The following is a 23,291-nucleotide window of genomic DNA, read 5'->3' as shown; positions in this document are numbered from 1 at the left end:
GAATCATAAGCAAAAGAATGGAGGCAAAAGAATACAAAGGCATGTTCAGGGTATTATGGAATGGTTTGGTTAGATCCCTAACTACTAGTTTGGGCACTGGATAGATTCAGTCTTATTTGCCAGACCCTCACTCCCAAAGATTTGTGTATAGGGAAAGGCATAGAATGAAGCTCGAAATTTCCACCATTATTTATTAATTAATCCAAAAAAATGTCAGGATCTTTAACCATAGCAGTATTCCATGTCCTAGAATATATACATAAACCAGGCTTTTCAGCCCTAAATGGTACCCCTGAGCAGAATCTGGGAAAAATAGAACCAAAGTTTAATGAAGCCTGGCAGTCTTTCTGCTGTGCTTTCCACTTGAAATCATATTTAATTATAAGCTTTTCCATTAAATATATTCTAGTATTTGGGGAAGCTATAATGGAGGGCATTACAGATATGCTATTATTGCACATGCCCTGTGCAGAAGAAGGAAAGGCAAGGAGGAGATGACATCATATAAGTTGGAGGCAACTTGGAGTAGGGTAGTGAGATGAACACTAGATTTGGAGTCAGATGATGGAAGGAAACTCAGGTCATTTAGTCCAATTCCCTCACTATACAGATGAGAGATCTAGAGTCTCTGATTCCAGATCTGTTTCTCTTTCCATAAGACCTAGATTTAATCTCTACTCGGCCACTTATTACCAATTTGACTTAAAATAAATCACTTCACTTTTCAGAACTTGTTTCCTCATCTGTAATTAGGAACCCCTCCATTTCGAAATCCAGGGTCCTAATTTGGTGCTTTATTTTGCTTAAACAGGTCAAGTACTGTTAAAGTAAATTCCAAAGGCTTGTCCAAATTCTTTTTTGGACTGGAAATTTACTGAATAGTCAAGAACCTTAAATAAGCTGACCATTTAGCTAGGGAGAGAATTTTATTCTATTTCATTTTCTTGCTAAAACAGATTTTCATTGTAGCAGTATTTTTTTTTACCATCAGGCTGGACATATAACTTAGTTTAAGTATAAGCAAAGAAAATCAGGGGAGTTCTTGATTTACATCTCATGTTCTCTACTTTCAATGTGCTATGTCTAAAACATTAAATTGATACAATTTCTAAAAGAGCTTAGCCAAGAGTTCACCTGATGATATATTACCTATATCCCTCAGCAAGTGAACTGATTCATGCCTGTTTTTAAATTGCTGTGCTAAATGCTATGAAATTCTAATTCACAAAATGACCAATCACTACTCCAGAGGTCAGGAATGAAGAGTGTGCATGACCCTCACCCCAGCAGAGGTGGATGCCTCAGGTTGCAGAATGAGACAGATATCTGGTGATGTGACCAGTGTGGGAATTTGATTTGCTTAAATGCATGCATATTTGGTACTGAGGTTTTTCTTTTTCTTTTTTAAAACTCTTACTCACCATCTTAGAATCAATATTATATATTGGTTCCAAGGCAGAAGAGTGATAAGGGTTAGGCAAAGGAGGTTAAGTGACTTTCCCAGGGTTACATAACTAGGAAGTATCTATCTAAGGTCAAGTTTGAACCCAGAACCTCTCATCTCTAGGCCTAGCTGTCAATCCACTGAGCCAACTTGCTGCCCCTATCTTTTTGCTTTTTTTTTTTAATGGGTGGATGGGGTAGGTGGGATAGAAAGAAAATCAAATTTTGTTCATTGAAAATTTTTATTTTAATTTTTAAAATACAGGTAGTCTATTAAGAAAAAAAGCACTCTTATACTGTTTCTATGTAAGTGTATTAAAGAATTTGAAATTAAACTTGAGATGAGTTAATTCTTATTCACTTTTCCTACTGAGAGAGGCATCATACTGGCAAAAGAGCCAGGAACATCTAGATTCAGTTTCTGTTTCTGATGCATATTGGACCCTTACTTAGCAAGTTGCTTAAACTTCTCAGAGCCTAGACAATTCTCCAAGACTGCAAGGTGCAAGGCAAGCAGCAAGAGAAAAGGAATTTCCTCATCAGGAATCTCCTACATCTATGAATTCAGCTTTCCCAGCCAAAAAATAAAATAAGATGATTCTCCTTGCATTCTAAATATCTGATGCTATTGAAGGTAATGCCTGCTTTCAACATGGATAATGCAGAGAAGTCTAGAAAAAACACAATCTGCTACCACATTGTTTGAGTCCTATTGGGCCCTACATGTAACTCTAGGCAGACTGTGAAGTGCCTTCAGCTGCCTTGTAAATTACCACATTTGACTTAAGCAGTTTTCAATAGTAGTTAACCAAAGAAATTTCATTTTATGTACCATTTTGAAGCTTCTACTATAGAGCAGACCTGAGGGTTCTCTAGGATTTGTGAATTTATCTAGCTTTGCTTTAAGATATCTCTTAGGCTAAAGATTCTCCCTCCTAGCTACCCTTGAGAGAAGGAAACTGTCCTTAGGTTCTACACTTACTAGTTGGAGATAGAACAAGTTTAAATTAATCAGATTCCTAACGGGGTTCTCAACAGAAGTGCGGCAAAAACTTCTAAAGAATATTCTGGAAGATTACATTTGAAAATAATAATGTTTAGGCTGAAAAAGGAAAAGAAAATTTTTTTCATTCCCCCTTAAAAAACCTTTTTCTATTCATTTCAAATGTGTAGACCAAGAAATATTTTAGAAAGATAATCTTTAGAGAAAAAATATCAAACCTATGATGTTACTTAAGTCTTCCACTAAGACAGTAAAAAGTTTTGATCTACTTTTCACTCTTTACAACTCTTAGAGATCTTAATATAAGCATGTGAAAAACATTTAACAATCTAGCAATTGGTACTGCATAAAAATATAAAAGAGGTATTATAAAGCTCTCTTTTCTTGATTAATTGTGAGATTTAGATCTGCCACAAATGACAGAACACCAACTTCTTTAACAGTTTCATTAGCATCGTTAATGTGCCATGCATAATATCAAGAGTCAAGAGAGAGTCTTCAGTAATGCATCCAAACTCTGTTGATTGCATATGAGAGCTGGTAGATGGTTGAACATGTTAGAAGGAAAAAGGAAACAGTGGCATGCCTAAGTGCTTCCTTTATCCTGATCTGAAGTGAGCCAAGGGCCAAAGAAATGAAAGAGAGACTAGTCAAAGTTCTTCAGGCCACCAAATGTAGAAAGTGATTTGGAAAGACCAGAGTTACTGGGATCAAATCTGGTCTCAGACACTTCCTACTTGTGTGACCCTGGATAAGTCATTTATCCCCCACTGCCTAGCCCTTACTACTCTTCTGCCTTGGAACCAATACACAGTATTTATTCCAGAACAAAAAGTAAGGCTTAAATAAAAAAAGCAGATTAGAAGAATGAAGAGTGGCTAGTTATCCACTCAATAACATGGGGTTTAGAAGGGATGGCTCATCAGTAGCAAAAAGGCGTAACACTTTTGTTCTCCCAGTTTCCCCCCAAGGAATACTCATCCCTGCAAAAAGTTCAGGAATGTTCTCCCTTATCTATACCTCATTATTTCTTCTGCAGAAAATAATCCCATGCTCTCACTCAGAAATGGCAAAATGATGAAATAATAAGCCACTGGGAGCCCAGACGGAGTGTGAATCATCTAAATCACTGAAAAATAGGTACATTTGCTTGAAGCCCATAGTGAAACAAGAAATTGCATACTCTTGTGTTGTATATTCAACCTTTCTAGGGGTTTCTAGTGTGAATCAACAAACTAACAATTTGTCAGAAAGTGACTTTAATTATTAATATGTGCACCTGGTAAGTTACATGTAATACAAACCACCATTAAAAAAAAAGTCAATATTAATTATATAAGAACTTTAAAGGAGAGGGAAGCTGTTTTTCCCTTTATGTCATCCAAGTGGAAAGCTTTAATAGAGAATGAAATGTGTCCTAAAAGAAGGGAAGAAGTTATTCAAGAGGGAAATTTAGTTCACAGACTATGTAATCTCACCATTGTGGATATTCCCTCTGGTGCCACAGATCCCAATTCCTCTTTGTTCTCTTAGCTATAATATAGCTACCACTATCACATCAATCTTGTTCACCCCCTTCTCTTTGATCACATAGCCACCACATTAGTTCAGGTCCTTCTAACTTCTCTTTTGGACTAATATGTGTTCAGTTGTTTCAATCCTGTCTGACTCTTTCTGACCCCATTTGGGTTTCTTGGCAAATATACTAAAATGGTTTGCCATTTCCTTCTCCAGTTGATTTTATAGATGAGGAAATGGGGGCAAACAGGGTTAAGCAACTTGCCCAGACTCACACAGCTACTAAGTGGCTGAAGCCAGATTTGAATACATGGAGATGAGTCTCCCTGACTCCAGACCCAGCACTCTATGCACTGTGGTACCAACTAGCTATACTATTACAATAACCTTCTAAATATTTTTTGCTTCAGGTCTTTCTTCTTTCCAATCTAACCTCCATCCAACTGCCAAAACACAGATCCAATTCCTAAAGCATAGACCACATCATGCTGCTCCTTTGCTCAAGAAACTCCAATGGCTCCCTATAATTTCTAGAATCACATATAAACCAATCTACTACTTAGCATTTAACATCATTAGTGTACCTTTTCCCATTTACCTTTGCATCTTTATTATACTTTATTCCTCTTCACAATCGCCATATACTGACCTTCTTTCTTGTTCCTCACAGAACATACCAACTACTATTTTATGCCTTTTTTGTATTCTGTTCTCCATGCCTAGGAAGTATTCTCACCTCTAACTTCTAATTCTTAATTTCCTTAAAAATTCAACTGAAAGACCACCTCGAATGTGAAGCCTTTTCTGAACCCTGCCCCCATTCTTGGTAGCAAGACCCCCCCCAAATTAACTTATTATATCTCTAGGCATTGCCACAGCTGTTACACAGGATTTTAACTAATGAAGAATATGAGATCATTTCCCTGAGAATAATATTGTTTGTTAATTGGAGCATGCAAGGCCATTAACAAAGAATGAATCAATAACAGCCACAACATTGAAAGAAAAAGGTATCCAAGTAAAGCAAATCCAGAGAACTCAAAAGCTGAGAATGTTTATATTAGCACACATATGTCATTTACATATTTTAGACAAATTGTAAACAATGTGGATTTTGTGGTTTTGCACATCATCTTTTTTATGCATCTGTTTAGTTAAATGTTTTTGGTATTGGTGAATAAAAAGTGAATTCATTAAAAATAAATAACTTTAAAAAACAACGAATGGATCTTTTGCTAGCCTCTTTGATCAGTTGCTCAGTCCAGCTTGACTTTCACTTTTATAAGAAGTTGGATCCTCTTTCTGATTGTCCTTTCAGTTTGACCCTTGGATCTCCCCCTGGCAATCTCCGTTGGTGGATATTTCCAAAGAGGAGGTCGACTTAGAGACTTCAACTCCTTCCTCATTACTTTATCCCAAAGAGGGTGGATCTATGCCTAAATAAGGAAAAAGCTCCTGCTTTTATCAGCCAGGGAAATGTGACTGACCTACCTTGCTTTCAAATGAGTCCAAGTTCACCATAGCCAAGCAGTCCTGCCTTCAAATCGTTTCAAGGTCTTAACAAAAGACAGAAGGTCTCAGCCCAGTTTGACAGCATTGAGCCTGAGAGTAGCCTTAGTTTGGAAACAGACAGTTTCAGCCTATTCTTAGGAGGCTAAGTGGCTAGGGAAAATTATTTCACATAGAAATATTACTAATAATACAATTCAATATTAATTTTCCTCATACCTAAGGACACTTGGTCTTTGTCATTTATTTTCCTACTATACTCTATAAACCAAGAGCCCTTTCCATACTGTTTGCAATTGTAACCTCTTTTGTAAACTATTTTCCCTAATTAGAATGTGAGCTCCTGGAGGTGAGGAACTGTCTTGGTTTTTCTATATGAATGTCTAGGATTTAGCACAGTATTACTACACAGTAACTGCTTGAAAAATACATTCCATTCTATTCCACTCTATTTTGTGTGTGTATCAAATCTGTGTTTATCTTGTCTCTGCTTATATGTGCATAACTTGTTTCTTCCCTATAAAATGAAAGTTCCTTGAAGTCAAGAAATGTTCTTTTTTGTCTACTGCCTCTTAGCACATCCCCTGGCATGTTGTACATGTTTAATAAATGTTCAATGGATGACTGGCTGGCCAACAGATATACAATTCATCACCAGGACCATGTATTCAAAGCCTTTCCAGTTTGCTAAAACCTGTCAGAGACACATCTTCTCCTGGCATAGTCATGATGAAATATGTTCAGTAGAGGGCAAAATGTAACAAAATAAAATGCAAAAGGGATGAGAATAAAGTCCTAAATTTAGGTACAAACAAATCAATTGCACAATTCTAGGAAAGGAACCATAAATAGCCAGTTCATTTAAAATACATCTGGAGAGGGGGAGGAGGGAGAAGCTGGATGGCTCAGTGGGGACACTGATAGCCTGAGAGTCAGGTCTTGGGTTCAAATTTGGCCTCAGACTCTTTCTAGCTGCATGGCCCTGGGCAAGTCATTTAACCTTCATTGTCTAGCCCTTATAACTCCTCTGCCTTGGAAGCAATACACAGCATTGATTCTAAGATGGAACGTAAGGGTTTAAATTTTTTTTAGTAAAATAAAATAGGCCTGGGAGAATTAAATGATTCAACATGGTACTTGATATGGATCAACTCTAATTTACAGGTGCCTCCCAAAGAGTCAATACTGTCTTAGGCTTGGGTTGCCTTAACAGAATCATAATGTTCAAAATTAGCTCCTTATAAAGAAAACTTCTTATCTATTAGAGTAATTCCAAAGTAGAAAGAGATGCCTCCAGTGGTAGTGAGATACTTATTACTGGGGATCATATAGAAGACACTGGCTATCACCTGTTAGATATCATAGAGGAGATTCACACAAAGTCTAGACCTCCAAGGTCTCTTACAATTCAAATTTCAATAAGTCTGTGAGCCAAGGATGGATAACTATACATCATTGACTGCTCTATATGGAAGCAACTTCAGGTTATCAAAGCTTATTCCTGCAGGACAGAATAGATAACAGGTACTAAAAAGTTGGAAAAGTTATTCGCATGGTTCTGTGATACAAACTGTGTCTGTTTCCCACAAATCAGCTTCACTGAATAAAGAGAGATCATCACCAGAATTTGGCCATGAGATGGTTAATTTTTTGGCCAAGGGAACCTAGCTGCCCTGGAAAAGTTCAAGGCACTAGCTCCAAATAAACTAAGTGTTAGGGCACCACTAGAATCACTGAGAATGAGACAGAACACCATCACTGAGCTAAGATTTTAGAGAATAAGAAAAGCATTATAGGATTGGAAGAGAGCAAATGTACCAATTTTCATGAAAAAAAAAATGGAGATGGGTTCTGTGAAATACATGTCAGGGAATTTGAATTTAATTACTGGAAAATTCTAGAGCATATTCTTAACGGGATAGTTAGTTAACATATAGAAAAGGAAGTAGCAATTACAGATAAAAAAGGTGGCTTGTGAGGACAAGATGAGATAGCATGTATAAAGTTTAAAGCACTATATAAATGCTAGCTAGTATTATTGAGGAAATTCATTTTTAAAAAGGGGAAATGATTAAAAGAACAAAGGATTTTAAGGAGCTGGAGTCAGGATAGATTCCAAAAATGGGGCAAGAGTAGAAGACCATATATGAATTTGGAGAACAGCCTAAGTTGATTTGGGTAGACAATAAAGAAATAATGTGCAATAAGGCTAAAAAATTAGGCTAGAACCAAACTAAAGAGAAACCAAGTAACTGAATGCTAAGTGAGTTGACTAGAACTGAAGAAAATAATTTATTTTTTAAACTCTCATAAAATACACTAGCTAATCAGGTTACAGAGACAGGACAATCTATGCTACATGTTAACCAACTAAAACAAGTTTTCACTAATATAGGTGTTAAGTTTTATAAGACTTGATTCTACTCCATGAAATCATAAATGAGGTATGTGACAAGATTTCTATTGTTGCAATAACAATAGAATAATAAAGGTCAGAGGAAAACAAATTTTAGATATAAAAGTGCTTCAGACAGTCTCTCATATAGCCTGTCATTCAAGCAGAGCCCTTGGAGTGGGTCTGCTCAATTCATCGCCAGGGTCATGATGCTTCCAGTGAAGCAAAGCCTAGACTTGAGGCAATCAGCACTTTTGGTGGCCTTGGCTTCTGATCCTTCCCAGATCAATGTTTCAGAACTGTTTCATTCTTTTTATATATATCCCCATCACCTAACAGTTTCTGGCATATAACAGGTACATTTTGACTAGATGATTGATTGAAGTACACTTCCTTTAGGTACATGTCACCAGGGAAAAGTTTTGTCTAACAAGAAAGGTGACCTAGATTTGTGAACTTCACTTTAAGCCTCTGCTTTCTCACATGGTTCTCTTGTAATAAATGCTTTTACTAAAACTAATTTGAGCTACTTGTTAACCAATGTCCGGAAGTCTAACCATTTTCTAGTCTTTCTTAGAGTTTTTATAGTGTCTCTGCTGTTTAGGCTAGATTTGGATGACTGTGGATACTTGTTTCCACTAATGTCTTTCTTCACTTGAAAAATTCTTTGTGTTACACTCTAATCATACTTTATGATGCCTCCTGCCAGTAGGTCTTCTCTTCTACAAATTAGGACAGCAAAATAGTAATCCCATAGCCAGAAAGGTAAATTAGAAAATGTGGCATTATCAAATATGAGAACAGCCTCTGTTAAACTTAAACAAATAGAATTCAAAATTTGCTTGTTACTTAATGTCTCATGTAACCCCTATCTCAAAAGCCCATTAAATATTGGATTTTGGGGTGAGTGGATTGGATGAATGCTCTACTCTGTGTGAGAGCTGGGGAGGAGTTGATAAGAAGAAAGAGACCTTCTACCTTCATCTTTCCCCTTTAGGATTCTTAATGATAAGTCCCCTTTGGAGACTCATCAAAGTTCAAGTTGAGTTGCTTCAGACACTTCTAGTTTCAAGAGATAAGATGAATGAGGCCAATGCCACTTCAGGTTGTTGAGGGAAAGGACTAGGAAGACAAGAGAGGAACCAGCCATCTGTATCATGTCCCTATTCCAAGCTTGCTATACTAGAGGTTGTTGTGAGTTTTCCCTTGGGTGAGACCCAAGACAGCCTCTCTTGGTTAGACTGCTCTTGATGGGAGACCTCCTTTACTCTGTATAATATATATGCATACCTCCTCTAATTTCTACTTTGCTATGATTTGAATAAGTGGGTTTCTATGCTGTTCACTATGTAGAAATGGCATTTAGTGGTAAATGGATCAAGTTCTGGATGTGGAGCCTGAGGTCCTTCTTTCCCCATAAAAATTCAAAGTGATAAGAAGCTAGATTGAACACAATCATATCCCCTTAAACTGATAATATTCAAAGGAGCAGTTAGATATACTTCTAGCCCAATAACCCCTCTCTCTGAGGAGAGATGACTCCAATTTCCTGTTGGCAGGAATGAAAGTCTTCCTTAGAGAAGAGTAGGGGGGAAAAGAGGCTAAAGATCTATTCTGCCTCCCTTTGACCCACATAGTGACAGACTTCATAATAACATGGACCTCTCTGCACATATGAGATCTACTCCGTTGCTATACTTATATAAGTCTCTATAGCTTATTTTTCAAAACAAAAGGGAAAGCTTAATGCAGGAGCTTTGATTCCTAAGCAATTGCCAATTTTTAATATGAGCTAGTGAATAAATTGGTGACAACTCTTAGACTTGAGGTCAAGAAATGCATTATTACTACTAAAGTCAACTGCTCTCAAAGGGCTAGAATGATGCTTTCTTTATCTTTATGGGACTAACAATTAAACAGCACTTACCATTCCAAGAGTTTTATCTAACAACTGAGAAAACTCTTTCAAATAGCTATGAAAGTCTAAGAAAAATGCTGAATGGCTAAACCACAGCAATAATATCTTTGCATCTCTTGGGCAATGGATGATGGTGTTAAGGTCATTAATTAAAAGTCTTGCTTATTCTGAGAAAAATCCATGTAACAGTAGGACTAATGATCATGATGTTTGTGATGATGATGTATTTATATGAGACTTTATGGTTATGAATTATCCAACACATATTACAATAACAGTTCACATTTCTATTATCCATTTTTGTAACATAGCATTTTACACACATTACAATAAAAGAAGGAAAGGGGATAAATATTTACAAAGTGCCTACTATGTGCCAAGCACTGTGCTAAGTGCTTTTTTTTTCTTTTTTTAAACCCTTACCTTCCGTCTTGGAGTCAATATTGTGTATTGGCTCCAAGGCAGAAGAGTGGTAAGGGTAGGCAATGGGGGTCAAGTGACTTGCCCAGGGTCACACAGCTGGGAAGTGTCTGAGGTCAGATTTGAACCTAGGACCTCCCGTCTCTAGGCCTGGCTCTCAACCCACTGAGCTACCCAGCTGCCCCCTGTTTTTTTTACAATTATTATCTCATTTAATCCTCACAACAACAGTTTGAGGTAAAATGCTATTATTGTCCCAATTTTACAGGAGAGGCAAATAAAGGTTAAGTGACTTGATGAGAGGTCTGAACTTAGGACTTCCTGTCTCTAAGCCCAATGTTCTAGCCATTGTGCAACCATTTGCATCATGATAACATATTTTAGTAGCCTTTCCACAGAACATCCAGATTCACATGGGAATTCTAGAGGGCAAAGAAAAATCCCTCTTATCAGGAAAAGTCTTAAGTCCACATTACCCTCAAGGCTGTTTGGATTTTGCAAAGTGGCAACACAAACCCAGGCCAGATTCTGATTGTCCAGGCATGCTTCAGTTTTCCAGGGTACTAGGAAAATCCCTAGGGAATTAGACATGGGTTATCATCCCAGTGACAGAGATAGAGGAGAAGACAGGGAAGAAATGATAGATCCTAGTCCTGGTGGCCGATTCACTCAATTGCCATGTTTGGAAGCAACAATGCTCTTGAAAATGCTCCCTGCCTCCCAGGCTAATATCCTACCCTGTGTACCCTTAACTCGAGTGCCCTGCTGAGAATACCAGCATGACACTGCTGCCATGGACACTTCCCTAACCTCCTGTCAGGAGTGACTTGATGTATGATGCTCCTATTGTTCTGAAAACATGGCAGGATAATAAGCCTGAGGTGACAAAATAGGATACAAGACCAGTGCTCCCCAGGAGACATATGTGAGCAGGTGGCAGCTTTGGAAAAATGGATGGTGAGAGAGCTCACTGCTTAATTTAATTCCTTGTTATTTGCCTCTCCTCCTACTTTGAGAAAATGTCCTTTCCTTTACTGTTATGTCACATAATTTATTCTGGCTTAGTCAAGGGAAATTTCATGGAAATAGAGGCTCATGCACTATGAATCAAATGGATGAGTACCCCCTAAATATTATGGGCTTGGAAGCAGCCAAAAGCTGGCACATTAGGGACTTGCAAGTATTTTATGCTTATATATAAAGAAAAATAGTTTACCTATCTTGCAGGTTGTTATGAAGAAAATATTTTGCAAATCTGAAGTCTTATAATGTGATGGAGATATATTATTATTTTGCTCTTGACAAAAGCTTTATGAAGAAAGTGATTTATATATTATCTATATTTTGCAGATGAAGCAAAAATGAAAAATTAAGGAACCCACCCAATGTTACAAAGCCAGTATAAGTAGCACAGAGGATTGCATCTATGAATCCTCACTCCAATTCAAGTTGTTTTTGGAAAGAGACAAAAATGTAGAGTTAGAAGCTTTGGGTTCCTATCATGGCTCTGCCACTTTACCTATACAACTTTGGGCAAAGTTCTCTCAGTCTCAGTTTCCTCAATTGTAAAATGAGGGAACTGAATTAAATTACCTTGAAAGTCTCTTCCAGATCTATGAATATGATCATATGACTTTTCTGAATGATGAAATATAGCCAAAAGCACAATATACATGGCTATTTTCCATCATATTGATGCAAGAGTCTGCCAATGAAGAAAAACATTAATTTATCATGGAATGATTCAAAGATCATTAATCTTTGAATAAGGAAATCCTATAATCATTGTTCTTTTCCAGTCAGGACAATTATCAATGATCTTTTCTCACTGTGTGAGGAGTGAAAATGCAGTACTGTAAGTCCCAAGAGAAGCATGCAGACTTACTTTTTCATCATCATCAGTGAATGGAACACCCTCGGGAGTTTTGTTTATTGCTTGTGCTACCCCAATAATCTCCCCATCACTGTTCCTGATCGGCATGCATAACAATGACTTCGTCTTGTATCCAGTCAGCTTGTCGATTTCATCATTGAATCTTCTGTCCTAAACAAGAAGAGAAAAACTATATTAATCACATATGCATCATTATAAGAAGAGAGAGGGGAAAAAATAAAAATAAGTTTTTAAAAAGAAGAGAGAGAGAAGGGAAGGAAGCAGTTTTTCTTTATGTCTTGTCCAATCAGTGACAATTTTTTCCAATAATCCCTTTCCCTATTTATAGGTTTCATTTGATTTTTTTTTGCTCATCTAAGGAATATATCATAATAAATCATTGCAAACAGCTTTTCACCCTGGTAGATATCCTAAAGGATTTGAAGATTAACTACAATGGTGTATAAAAAGCTTTTTGTGGGGGGGGGGAGTGTGATAACGGTAATATATTATCTATTAAATTATTCTTTTTTTCACAAAGATGAATATGTCTCTTCAGGATTTAATTCAGAATGGAGGAAGCATATCTTAAAAGACCATCAGAATTATCCAATTAGGTCAAGCTCTTGTGATAATGAGGTAGGAGTTAGTAGCTAATTAGATGAATAGATTTCAGTTCTGGGCAGTACTTGAAATGGGAAAATAGAAGGAAGAACTCTACCTTTGGCCTTCAGGTTCCTCATCTCTAAAGTAAGGGAACCACATAAGATGCTTTTTAATATTACTTTCATTTCTAAATCAATGATTTTATGATCCTAGATCTTTTATTATTATTATATTACATATAACATAATAAGATATTAATACTGCTTCCCAGATTTCTGCACCACCACAAGTCATTGCAAAGAGCTGTTCCCAGTTCTCCAAGACCACAGATTCACTGACTTTGAGTAGTAGAGAAAGGGGCAGGGAGTTGTATGGTTAGCTCATCATCACCAAAAATGATGCTGCTTAGAGTAGAGTCATCCTTTATGAGCAAAATGGCATTATAAGATTCACCTTCTTTGCTCAGTGTTGTTCTTGGGGTTCTACTTTGTATATATCTTCCCTGGCTTTTGATCATCAAATGATATCAATGCCTCCCATCCTAGCTCCAGTTTTACTTTTAATAATTGTGATGGCATTAGAAAAATAAATAAGTTGTTTGTGATAGTTCAAACAAAACCAAAAAATTGGCAATAAAACATATTCCCATCTATTGGGAAATGACTGAACATATTGTGTTGCATTCATGTAATTATGTAATGCCTCATAAGAAATAATAAGAATGTTGATTTCTGGAAAACTTAGAAAAACCTGTTTGCACTGATAGAGGATGAAGAAAAAGGAATTAGAATAACAATCCATATGATGACCTGAATTCTATAAGAAAAAATAAAACTAAAAGACATTAAAATTTAATCCATAGAATGTCTAATTTTGGTTGCATAGGTTTAAGATGAAATGTTTTCCTCTTCTCAATAGGGAGGCAGTGAACTAGTCACAAAATGTAAACTAGAAAGGGTTCTTTGAGAGTGAGTGGTATTGCAAAATAGCAATAATATGGGGAGAGAGGAAGAGTCAATATTTTTTAAGTGGTCACTCCAGCTTTCTATTTACTGCCTGGGATTATTAGCCTCCTTCAGTATGTGATTTTCCCAGTCACCATGACCATGGATCCTCTCTGATCATTTGAGCATCTCACTCATTTAGTACTTATGTTCTATTCCAAGCAAACTCTTACCTTTTACCCTCCTGATCCATGTAGTTCATAGTCACCATTTATCAAGGTGAAAACGCTGCTCTGCTTCTTCCCACACACTTATAGCTCAAAAGTCCAGCCTAACGCATCACCAGTCCCTTAATCTCCTCCACCCTCTTTTTCCAGTATGTTCTCTGGAACCAATCCTCAACACTGATGAATTCCTTCATCCTAAGTTTCTCCCTCTCACGTTTTTTCCATTTTCTTGAATTCACAGAAAATTGACATTCTCTAAAAGATATGTTGTCTTGACCACTCTCTCTCTCAATTATTGATCTTTTTTCAATGAAACCAAGAGAGTTAGCATACTCTTTGTCCACCCCCTGCCACTTCCAAAACATCTCTGTCACTCTCACTCAGACCCCAATCCTTCTTTAAGGCTCACTATATCCATCTATATCCATCCCAGATCTTTTTTTGCTGTCATCTGTATCCTCTTAGTGGCTATCCCTTTCTCAAAAAGTTAAATACTGGGTTTATAGTTTTCATATGATTTAACTCCTGCTCTCATTCCTAGAAACTTCAATATTCACAGTATTCATATCCCTTCAAATATCTTGTTCTTTCAGTTTATCAATCTAAACTCCCATGATCTTTATTTTCTCTTTACCTTAACCACCCATTGGGTAGGCATATTTTAGACCATACCAGCACCAAAAATTGTTCCAGTTCCATAATTTTGGACTATGAAATTTCCTTCTGTGCTCAAAATTTCCCATCTTTCCTTTCTGTCCTCATCCCACTCCTCCTAACTCTATTCTTAATCATTACTATGGCCTCCAGTCTTTCTATTTCTTTCTGTAATAACACATTATCCTTGTTCCAGTCTCACTTTTGCTGCCTTTATAACCTTGACCCTCTTTCAAATCAATACAACCAGAACTCTCCTCTATCCCTTAATCACATACTTTCCCTCACACTCTGCTCCTGAATTTCTACCCATCATACCCTTTGAACCCAGCCATCAATTCAACCTAGAATCTGCCTTCTCCGCTCCTACCTAAATTGTTGAATATTTTCATAGGAAATCATGCATCTATATCCACTGGTTCCACCACAAATCCATGTAAGCTATTCTTTATAGGGCCTTCCCTGCTGAATAACAATCCTTTTATTCTTCTCTGACTGACCTCCTGGTATGCTTTCTTTGGCTCACCTTTCCTTTCTCCTCAAACCTAAGATGTCAGTCAGACCCCTTTGTTTTTCAGTAGATGACCTCACTTCCTGCTTTACTGGGAAAACTGAGGCTGTCTTATGAGCTTTCTAATTTCCCCTGCATTATACCTCCCTATCCCAGTAACTCTTCCCCTATGCTCTCCTCCTTTGCTCTAGACTCTAAATAAAAAGTGGACTTTTCCCCCTGCCAAGGATAATCCTTAATTATGCCCTTAATATCATCCTTCAACATCTTCTCTAGGAACTTGCCACATTGATCATCTCCCTCCACAACTCACTTATCTTTAAGTGCACAATTTAATTTCCCTTTAAGAGACACAAAAACCAAGTTGCTGCTTTTCTTTTCCACAAATGCCAAATGGAAAATTACCGGACCATTTGCTATATATACCTCATGCTTTATTCCCCCAGAGCCTTGGATTTATTATAAGCTAAAGAACCCTCATGTGTGTACAAAGGAAACTAAACAAATTTAAACTAGCCCTTAGGGGGGGTCCAATGTGTTCCAACCTCAATCCTAGAAATTCAGAGAATCCCATTGAAGAAAGGAAAAACTATTCTTTTGATGGGCTTCTTGCTCTACCAACACAATCCCAGAAGAGATTCAGAGTTCCCCTTGTAGACCTTTATTGATCACCATTATCAGTCAAAAATTGAAGAGTACTAGATTCTAGGCTCCACCCGATATAGTTCAATACACTTGCACTAACCTAAAGAATATTCTTAACTACCAAATTAGTCTAACATACATGGAAACAGACCCAAATGGAGGCATGTATAAACTAGTATTCCACCCCCCAAATATAATTATAATACCTTGTATGTGCATAGCACTCTAGAATTTACAATGTGCTTTTGTATACATTATTTCGTTTGATACAATACTATAACGTAGGCAAGGAGGCATTAGTTATCCCTATCTCGAACACTAGTTCTCACTTTTCCTCCCTTTACCACCCTAATCCAATTTCATACCAATACATAACTTTCCTCTATCCTTAAATGACAAACCTTTCCTCATCCTCTGCTCTTGCCTTTCTACCAGTCACACCCTTTGAACCCAGCCAAGGGTTCAATCCAGCATCTGCCTTCTCTGCTCCTACCCAAACTGCTCAGTATTTTTATAGGAAATCACACACCCATACCAACTAGGTCCACTACAAATCTACGTAAGCTATTCTTTACGGGGCCTTCCCTGCTGAATGTGTCTTTCCTAGGAAGCAGCAGCACAGTTAGAATTATGACTCCTAGTGCTGTGCTTTTTTTCACCATACTATGAAACATTCTAATATCACTGCAGACCCCACCCCTAAGTGAATTTGTGCCTTAAGGAGAAACAAAAGTGCATAAGCAAATAGAATAAGTCAATGAAAAAATATAAATCAATAATTCTCCAACTCAAAATTTGAGAAACAGTAATTATAATCTTATATTGCAGTAGTTCTTAAATTCATGAGTTTTCAAAGTTTCTGTTTCCCCACTTTGTCATTTCACTTATAGCTTGAGACATGGGAATAAAATAGTCCATCAGAAGAGAGGGAAGAAAATGGATGGCAGAAATCCCCACTTTCCTGACATATATTAATCTTTAACCTCTTAGATATAAGCTTACAATGAAAAAATTAAAATAAAAATTTTCACACCCCAAACAAATATACTGTCACTTGCAAGAGACAAAGGAAGATGGGAAACCATTCTTTAAAATATAGTGAACAAAAAAAGGGGACAAAGAGAAATAATGCTCCTTTGTCAAGTGAAAAAGGATAACTTAATAACAGATGACACCAAAATGGCAAGAGCTGTCAATGTTGTTTTCTTTACCTCGGGCTTATCTGAACATCAGAGCAGGCAACAGAAAATGAGAGATCAGGAAAACAAGCAGGCAAAGAAAAAAACTAGTCATAGACTGTTCAAATAAGCTGGGCTTGTTTTATTCTGATAGCTCAGATACTGCAGAACTGGAAGAGGTAAACAAAGCCATCTCAGAATCGCAGAATTCAGAGAGAATTACCATCTCCGTTATAGAATTTACTAATAAACTTGGAAGATGGGAATGGGAATTATTAGCCCTAAAGAGGAGAAGATTGAGAGTGACAAGAAATATCCTTAACTATATAATAAAGTACAATATGAAAGACAAGGATCTTCCTGAAAGACAGATCAAGTATAAATGATCAAAAGGAGAGATTTAAAGTCAACAAGTCAACAAAAATTTATTAGTCAATCAACAGGTATCAGTTAAGTACCTAATATATTCCAGGCACTCACTGTACCAGATGATAGAGATACAAAAAAAAATTAAATGTTTTCTGCCTTAAAGAAGTTTACATTCTAACATGGGAAAGAAGTATATATGAGTAAATTAAAATATATTCAAAGCAATTTCATGATGGTGGCACTATCTTTGGGGGATCAGAAAAAGACTTTATGTTAGATGATGATATTTGAATTGTGCTTTTAAGAAAGTTAGGCAGAGAAACAGTTGAGTGGCTCAGTGGATAAAGAGCAAGGCATAGAGATGGGAGGTCCTGGGTTCAGATCTAACCTCAGATACTTTCTAGTTTTGTGACCCTGAGCAAGTCACTAACTCTAGTTGCTAGCCCTTACTGCTCTTCTGCCTTGGAGCTGATGCTTTGTATCCATTCTAAGATAGAAGATAAAAAAGAAAGAAAGCTAGAAGTAAAAGAAAGAAAGCTAGAATTGAAAGAAAGAAAGAAAGAAAGAAAGAAAGAAAGAAAGAAAGAAAGAAAGAAAGAAAGAAAGAAAGAAAGAAGTAATAAGAGAATGTATTCTAACTATATGAACATCCTCCAAAGACATGAAGACAAGAGAAGGAGTGTCATGTTTAAAAAACATCAAGTACAACAGTCTGGCTAAAATGTAGAGTGTGTGAAGTAATGTCATATGTAATAGGAACAGAAAAGTTAGACTGGAGCCTGTTGGCTCAGGCCTTTAAATATCAAACAGAGAAGTATGCATTTTTTATCCAAGAGGCAACTGGGATCCCCTGATTCTTTTTGAGAAGCAGAGTAGAATAATCAGACGAGTGCTTTAGGAATATCATCTTGGAAACTATGTAGGAAAGGCAAAACAATAATAATAAAAGTTTCACTCCTCAGTTGAAAGAGGAGGCACAATGGTTGTATACAAATAAGTATAATCCAAGATAGGAGGTAAAAGAGAAATCAGGTAAAGCACTCTAAGAAAATCTGAAGAGCAAATCCCTGACTTTTACAAAGAGGTTAAAAAATTTAATAGATTTGGTGAAGTCTACTTTTTTGGTTAGGGTATGTATGTATGTTTAACGTGATAGCATTTCTCTATCTTGTTTTGAAGTAAAAAGGCTAAATGAGGATTGACAGGTTGTTGATTAAAAGCACTATATGCTAAGCACTTTGCTAAACCCTAGTCATATAAATACAAAAAAGACAGGTAGTCTGGCCTCAATGAGTTTATATTCCAGGGTAGGAGATGGGGAGCAGAATATATAAGAGAGAACTGGAGGAAAAAGGAAGATGGTATACAGCAAGGTGTGGAGATGGCCTGGAAGTGTTGTGGATGCCTGAATGCAGAAAAGATAGGGCCAAAATTTCATCATCAGAGAATGGCATCACAGGAGCAATGTCCAGGTTGGGAGGAGAAGAGGACAAAATGAGGAATGATGGCTAAAGTGGAAATGGCATGGTGTGGAGAAAAACAAAAAGTTGGGATTTTCTCATTGCTTTATTTTCTTATAGCATTAGCTTGCCATGAAATATTAACATAACTAGCATAGAGAATGAACAGTGGGGAAAAGTGGTATTTCTACAATATGAAAGGCAAGGCAACATAGCAGCTTCATCCCTTACAGATTCATCTAAGCCCTTCCCTATTATTCTCTTGGGTGAGCCTTTGTCAGCAATTGTTGACATTTTGATTTAAGGAACCTAGCTTAGCCCATGAAACCCCACACTCATACTGAAGCTCAATCCAAGTGACCCTCTTCCTGCTGACAATGCTCCCCATCTCTTTATCTTCTCTTCTGATTAATGAGTTCATCCCCAAACATCCTTTTGAGAAAGTACTCATGTTTGCTTCAAACCTAGTTCCGTCCATGATTCCCCAGACTCCTTCTGGACTCAACTCCAAACTTTTCAATTTTTATTATTCTCTTATAGCCATTAGAATGTAAGCTCCTTGAGGGCAGAGACTTCCTTTTTACTTGTATTTGTGTTCCCAGCACTTACCACATTGCTTGGCATATAAATAAGTGCTTAATAAATGCTTTTTCTATCCAAGTAAAAAATAAAATTTGCGCCAGTAATTATGCCCTAAAATTGGGTGAATTTCTAGCAGAGGGAAACAACTGCTTGAGCACAAATTCTAATACCTGGTGAGGTTCCTGAAAGCACTTCCACAGATGCCAAAACAAGCTATGAGATAATTGGTCTAATATCCACAAGATATAGAAGGACTAGAGAAACCACAAGTCCTCGTAGCCTCAGTTGCAAAGAAATCTTAAGGAAACCCTAGATGCCATCCACATCGATGATACCAAACTAGCTACTTGAAGAGTTTGAAAAACAAAAGGAAGAACAAATCTGTTATCCCTGAAGAGTCCAGCACTTCCTCATTCAATTTATTTCCCCATAGGAGTAAACCAAGAGTCTATAGTGCTGAAGTAAAAGTAAAAGGACTTTCTCAGGCTTATTTTGATTTTTTTGTATTAGTTTCTTTTAAAAGTTAAATTAGAGAGGCAGAGTCAAAATGGCCACTTAGAAGCAGCAAAAGTTCAGACCTCTGTGAAAACCCTTCCACACCAATCAAAAACAAGTGCCTCAAGGGGACAGAAAATGAAATCTAACAACAGGACAGAGCAGGGGGAGGCTCCTGCTCGATTCAACTTAAAAGGCATTCAGAGAAGGTTGAATTCTCTGGTTTAAGGAAAAGGAAGAAGGAAGGTCCCAGGACCCCTCTCCCACCTGCTGTGCTGAGTCTCCAGAGGTTTCTGGCATCTCTGGGTGAGGGCTCCAGGCCAGAGGAAATGCCTTGCTGCCACAGCTGTGCCAGGCTTAGGGCTCTAACCACAGCCAGCAGGGAGACAGCCTAGTTGCAGTCACCATTCTCCATCTTGGGCCTGTAAGGGGAAAAGGGGTTTTGACTGGGTGAATATTAAATGGTTAGGTTGCCAGGGAATTGAATAATTATCAATTCCCATTTAAAGAATAACCTCAAGTCAAAATGACTTTTATGGAAGTTTATTTACAAATGAGAAGAGAGAGAGAGAGAGAGAAATTAAGAAATTTAGAGAGAGGATAAGGTAGGATAATTAACCTTACAAACTAAATAATTCGCTTAGGTGCCTGGTCTAACCCAGTTAGTCTAACTAGTCCTCAATTGGAAAAAGGACAAGCCTTGAGCCTAGGGCCCAGGCCCAAAGGCCCTAGAGGCATATGAAGCAAATGCTTCAGTCACAGAGTCTCTTTTGAAAGGGAAGTTCTTTAAGGGAAGTTCAGGAAGATTTAGTCTTTACACTCATTATGTGGAATTCCAAGATCTCAGGGTCCCAAGTCCAGGGCTCCTCCACGTCCAAGCAAGAACCAGAAGAGAGCCCTCAGCTCACTCAATTCTCTTTTTAAAGGGGCTTCTTTTGCGTCCCTTCTTGTGCCTTCCTCTTAGTTTAGGTGTCCAATCACAACAGATGCTTTTCTTAGGACTGCCCAGGAGGCAGTTAGTAAATTCTGATTTGTCACTCACTCTAGTATAAGTGGGTTAGAGACCTCCCAACTTGTGAGTTAAGTGGAGATGTTGTCACCTTTGGTGATTAAATCTAAAGATGGGCAGGGTAGATTTAATCTCATTATCACAGGTCTCCTCCACTTCTCAAGGTTTTGCCCTCAGGGCACATCCTGCTCCACAGATCAGCTCTAACCTGGGCTTAATCTAGCATATCAATAGGGCAGATAAGAAGCCTTCAGAGGGCAGGGAAACTCAATCTCCCACACCCTTCCCCCACCAACTAAACTGAGAGCCTCTGTAAGAATCCTGCTGACTCAGATCCCAGGGCAAAGTCTAAACCAGGACAGAACACCTTGATAACAGGTCTGGAAGCATAGCTCCCTTCAGCCTTCACATCTTCACCTAGACCTTCAGTTTCTTCTGCCAGCTGAGAAATATCTGGCCTCAGGGATCATTAATACTCAATTAAACTAATCTAGTCAATCAGCAGAACAGAGAAGAAGTCCCTTCAGGACAGAATAGCCCAAATCCACAGATCCAGCAAATAATCAGAAGAGCAAGATTATAGACAATGAGATGGGAGGAAAGAAGGAAAAAATATGAGTAAACAACAGAAAAAGAAAAAAGAACTTACAATAGACAGCATCTATCCAGGTAATGAACAAAAAGCAAATGGAACAGAGGAGGGCCAAGGAACACCAAGAAAAAACACAGAAACTCCAGCAAATTGGACTCAGGCTTTGGAAGAACTTGAAACACAATTCAAAAAACAATTAAGAGAGATTGAAGACAATTGGGAAAAGGACTAAAAAAAACAAAATAAGTTATCTGGAAGTGGAGGCACATGAACTAAAACAAGAAAATAATGTCTTGAAAGACAGAATTGGCCAGCTAGAAAACAAGACAAAGAAAGTGAAAGATGGCCTCCAAAGAAAAACAGACCAGAAGGACAAGGATGACCAAAAAGCTAGGGATGAAATTCAGACTTTAAAAATTAGAATCCAACAACTAAAAGCAAACCATAAAACAAAAACAAGAATGAAAAAATTGAGGAAAATATGAAACACCTCATTAATAAAAGTACAGACAGATCTAAAAAATAGATCCAGAAGAGACAATTTAAGAATTATTGGAGGGGGAATCTCGTGGCTCAGTGGATTGAGAGCCAGGCCTAAAAATGGGAGGTCCTAAGTTCAAATCTGGCCTCAGACACTTCCTAGGTTTGTGAACCTGGGAAAATCATTTTACTCCCATTGCCTCGCCCTTACCTCTCTTCTGCTTTGGAGCCAATACACAGTATTGACTCCAAGATGGAAGGTAAGGGTTTAAAAAACTAGAATTATTAGACTTCTGGAAAATCATGACAAAAGAAAAAACCTGGACATCATTATAAAGGAAATTATCCATGAAAACTGCTCCAACATGCTTTTTTATATAAACATTTATTAATATTTATTTTTTAGAAAAGTTAATATTGTTACATAATTCATGCTCTTACTTTCCCCTTCACCACCCAAGCTCCGCCCCCCCATGGCTGACGCATATTTCCACTGGTTTTAACATGTGTCACTGATCAAGACCTATTTCCAAATTGTTGATAGTTGCATTGGTGTGGTAGTTTTGAGTCTACATCCCCAATCATGTCCGTCTCAACCCATGTGTTCAAGCAGTTGTTTTTCTTCTGTTTCCACTCCTGTAGTTCTTCCTCTGAATGTGGGTAGCTTTCTTTTCCATAAATCCTTAAGAATTGTCCTGGGTCACTGCATTGCTGCTAGTACAGAAGTCCATTACATTAGATTTTACCACAGTGTATTGGTCTCTGTGTGCAAAGTTCTTCTGGCTCTGCTCCTTTCATTCTGCATCAATTCCTCGAGGTCATTCCAGTTCACATGGAATTCTTCCAGTTTATTGTTCCTTTGAGCACAATAGTATTCCATCACCAGCATATACCACAATTTGTTCAGCCATTCCCCAATTGAAGGACATACCCTCATTTTCCAGTTTTTTTGCCACCACAAAAAGCACAGCTACAAATATTTTCATACAAGTCTGTTTATCTATAATCTCGTTGGGGTACAAACCCAGCAATGGTATGGCTGGATCAAAGGGCAGGCATTCTTTTATAGTTCTTTGAGCATGATTCCAAATTGCCAGCCAGAATGGTTAGATCAGTCCACAACTACACCAGCAATGCATTAATGTCCCAGTTTTGCCACATCCCCTCCAGCATTCATTACTCTCCCCTTCTTTCATTTTAGCCAATCTGCTAGGTGCAAAGTGATACCTCAGAGTTGTTTTGATTTGCATTTCTCTAATTATTAGAGATGTAGAACACTTTCTCATGTGCTTATTGATACTTTTGATTTCTTTATCTGAAAATTGCCTATTCATGTCTCTTGCCCATTTATCAATTGGGGAATGGCTTGATTTTTTTTATACAATTGGTTTAACTCCTTGTATATTTGAGTAATTAGACCTCTGTCAGAGTTTTGTGTTATAAAGATTTTTCCCAATTTG

The 23,291-nt window shown here is 37.5% G+C and overlaps 1 protein-coding gene across 1 annotated transcript in view; it reads right to left on the bottom strand.

Annotated features, from left to right (window-relative positions):
* PDE11A (phosphodiesterase 11A) overlaps nt 1-23,291 on the bottom strand; it is a 532,399-nt gene that overhangs the window by 405,837 nt on the left and 103,271 nt on the right. Inside the window, exon 2 of the mRNA XM_044669081.1 lies at nt 12,092-12,250. Within this exon, the coding sequence (XP_044525016.1) occupies nt 12,092-12,250 (159 nt within the window). The remainder of the gene's footprint in view (nt 1-12,091; nt 12,251-23,291) is intronic.

This window comes from Gracilinanus agilis, chromosome 3 (assembly GCF_016433145.1).
Source record: "Gracilinanus agilis isolate LMUSP501 chromosome 3, AgileGrace, whole genome shotgun sequence".
Taxonomy (NCBI): domain Eukaryota; kingdom Metazoa; phylum Chordata; class Mammalia; order Didelphimorphia; family Didelphidae; genus Gracilinanus; species Gracilinanus agilis.
The sequence above is the reverse complement of the archived record's forward strand: the minus strand, read 5'-3'. Positions and strand labels throughout refer to the sequence as shown.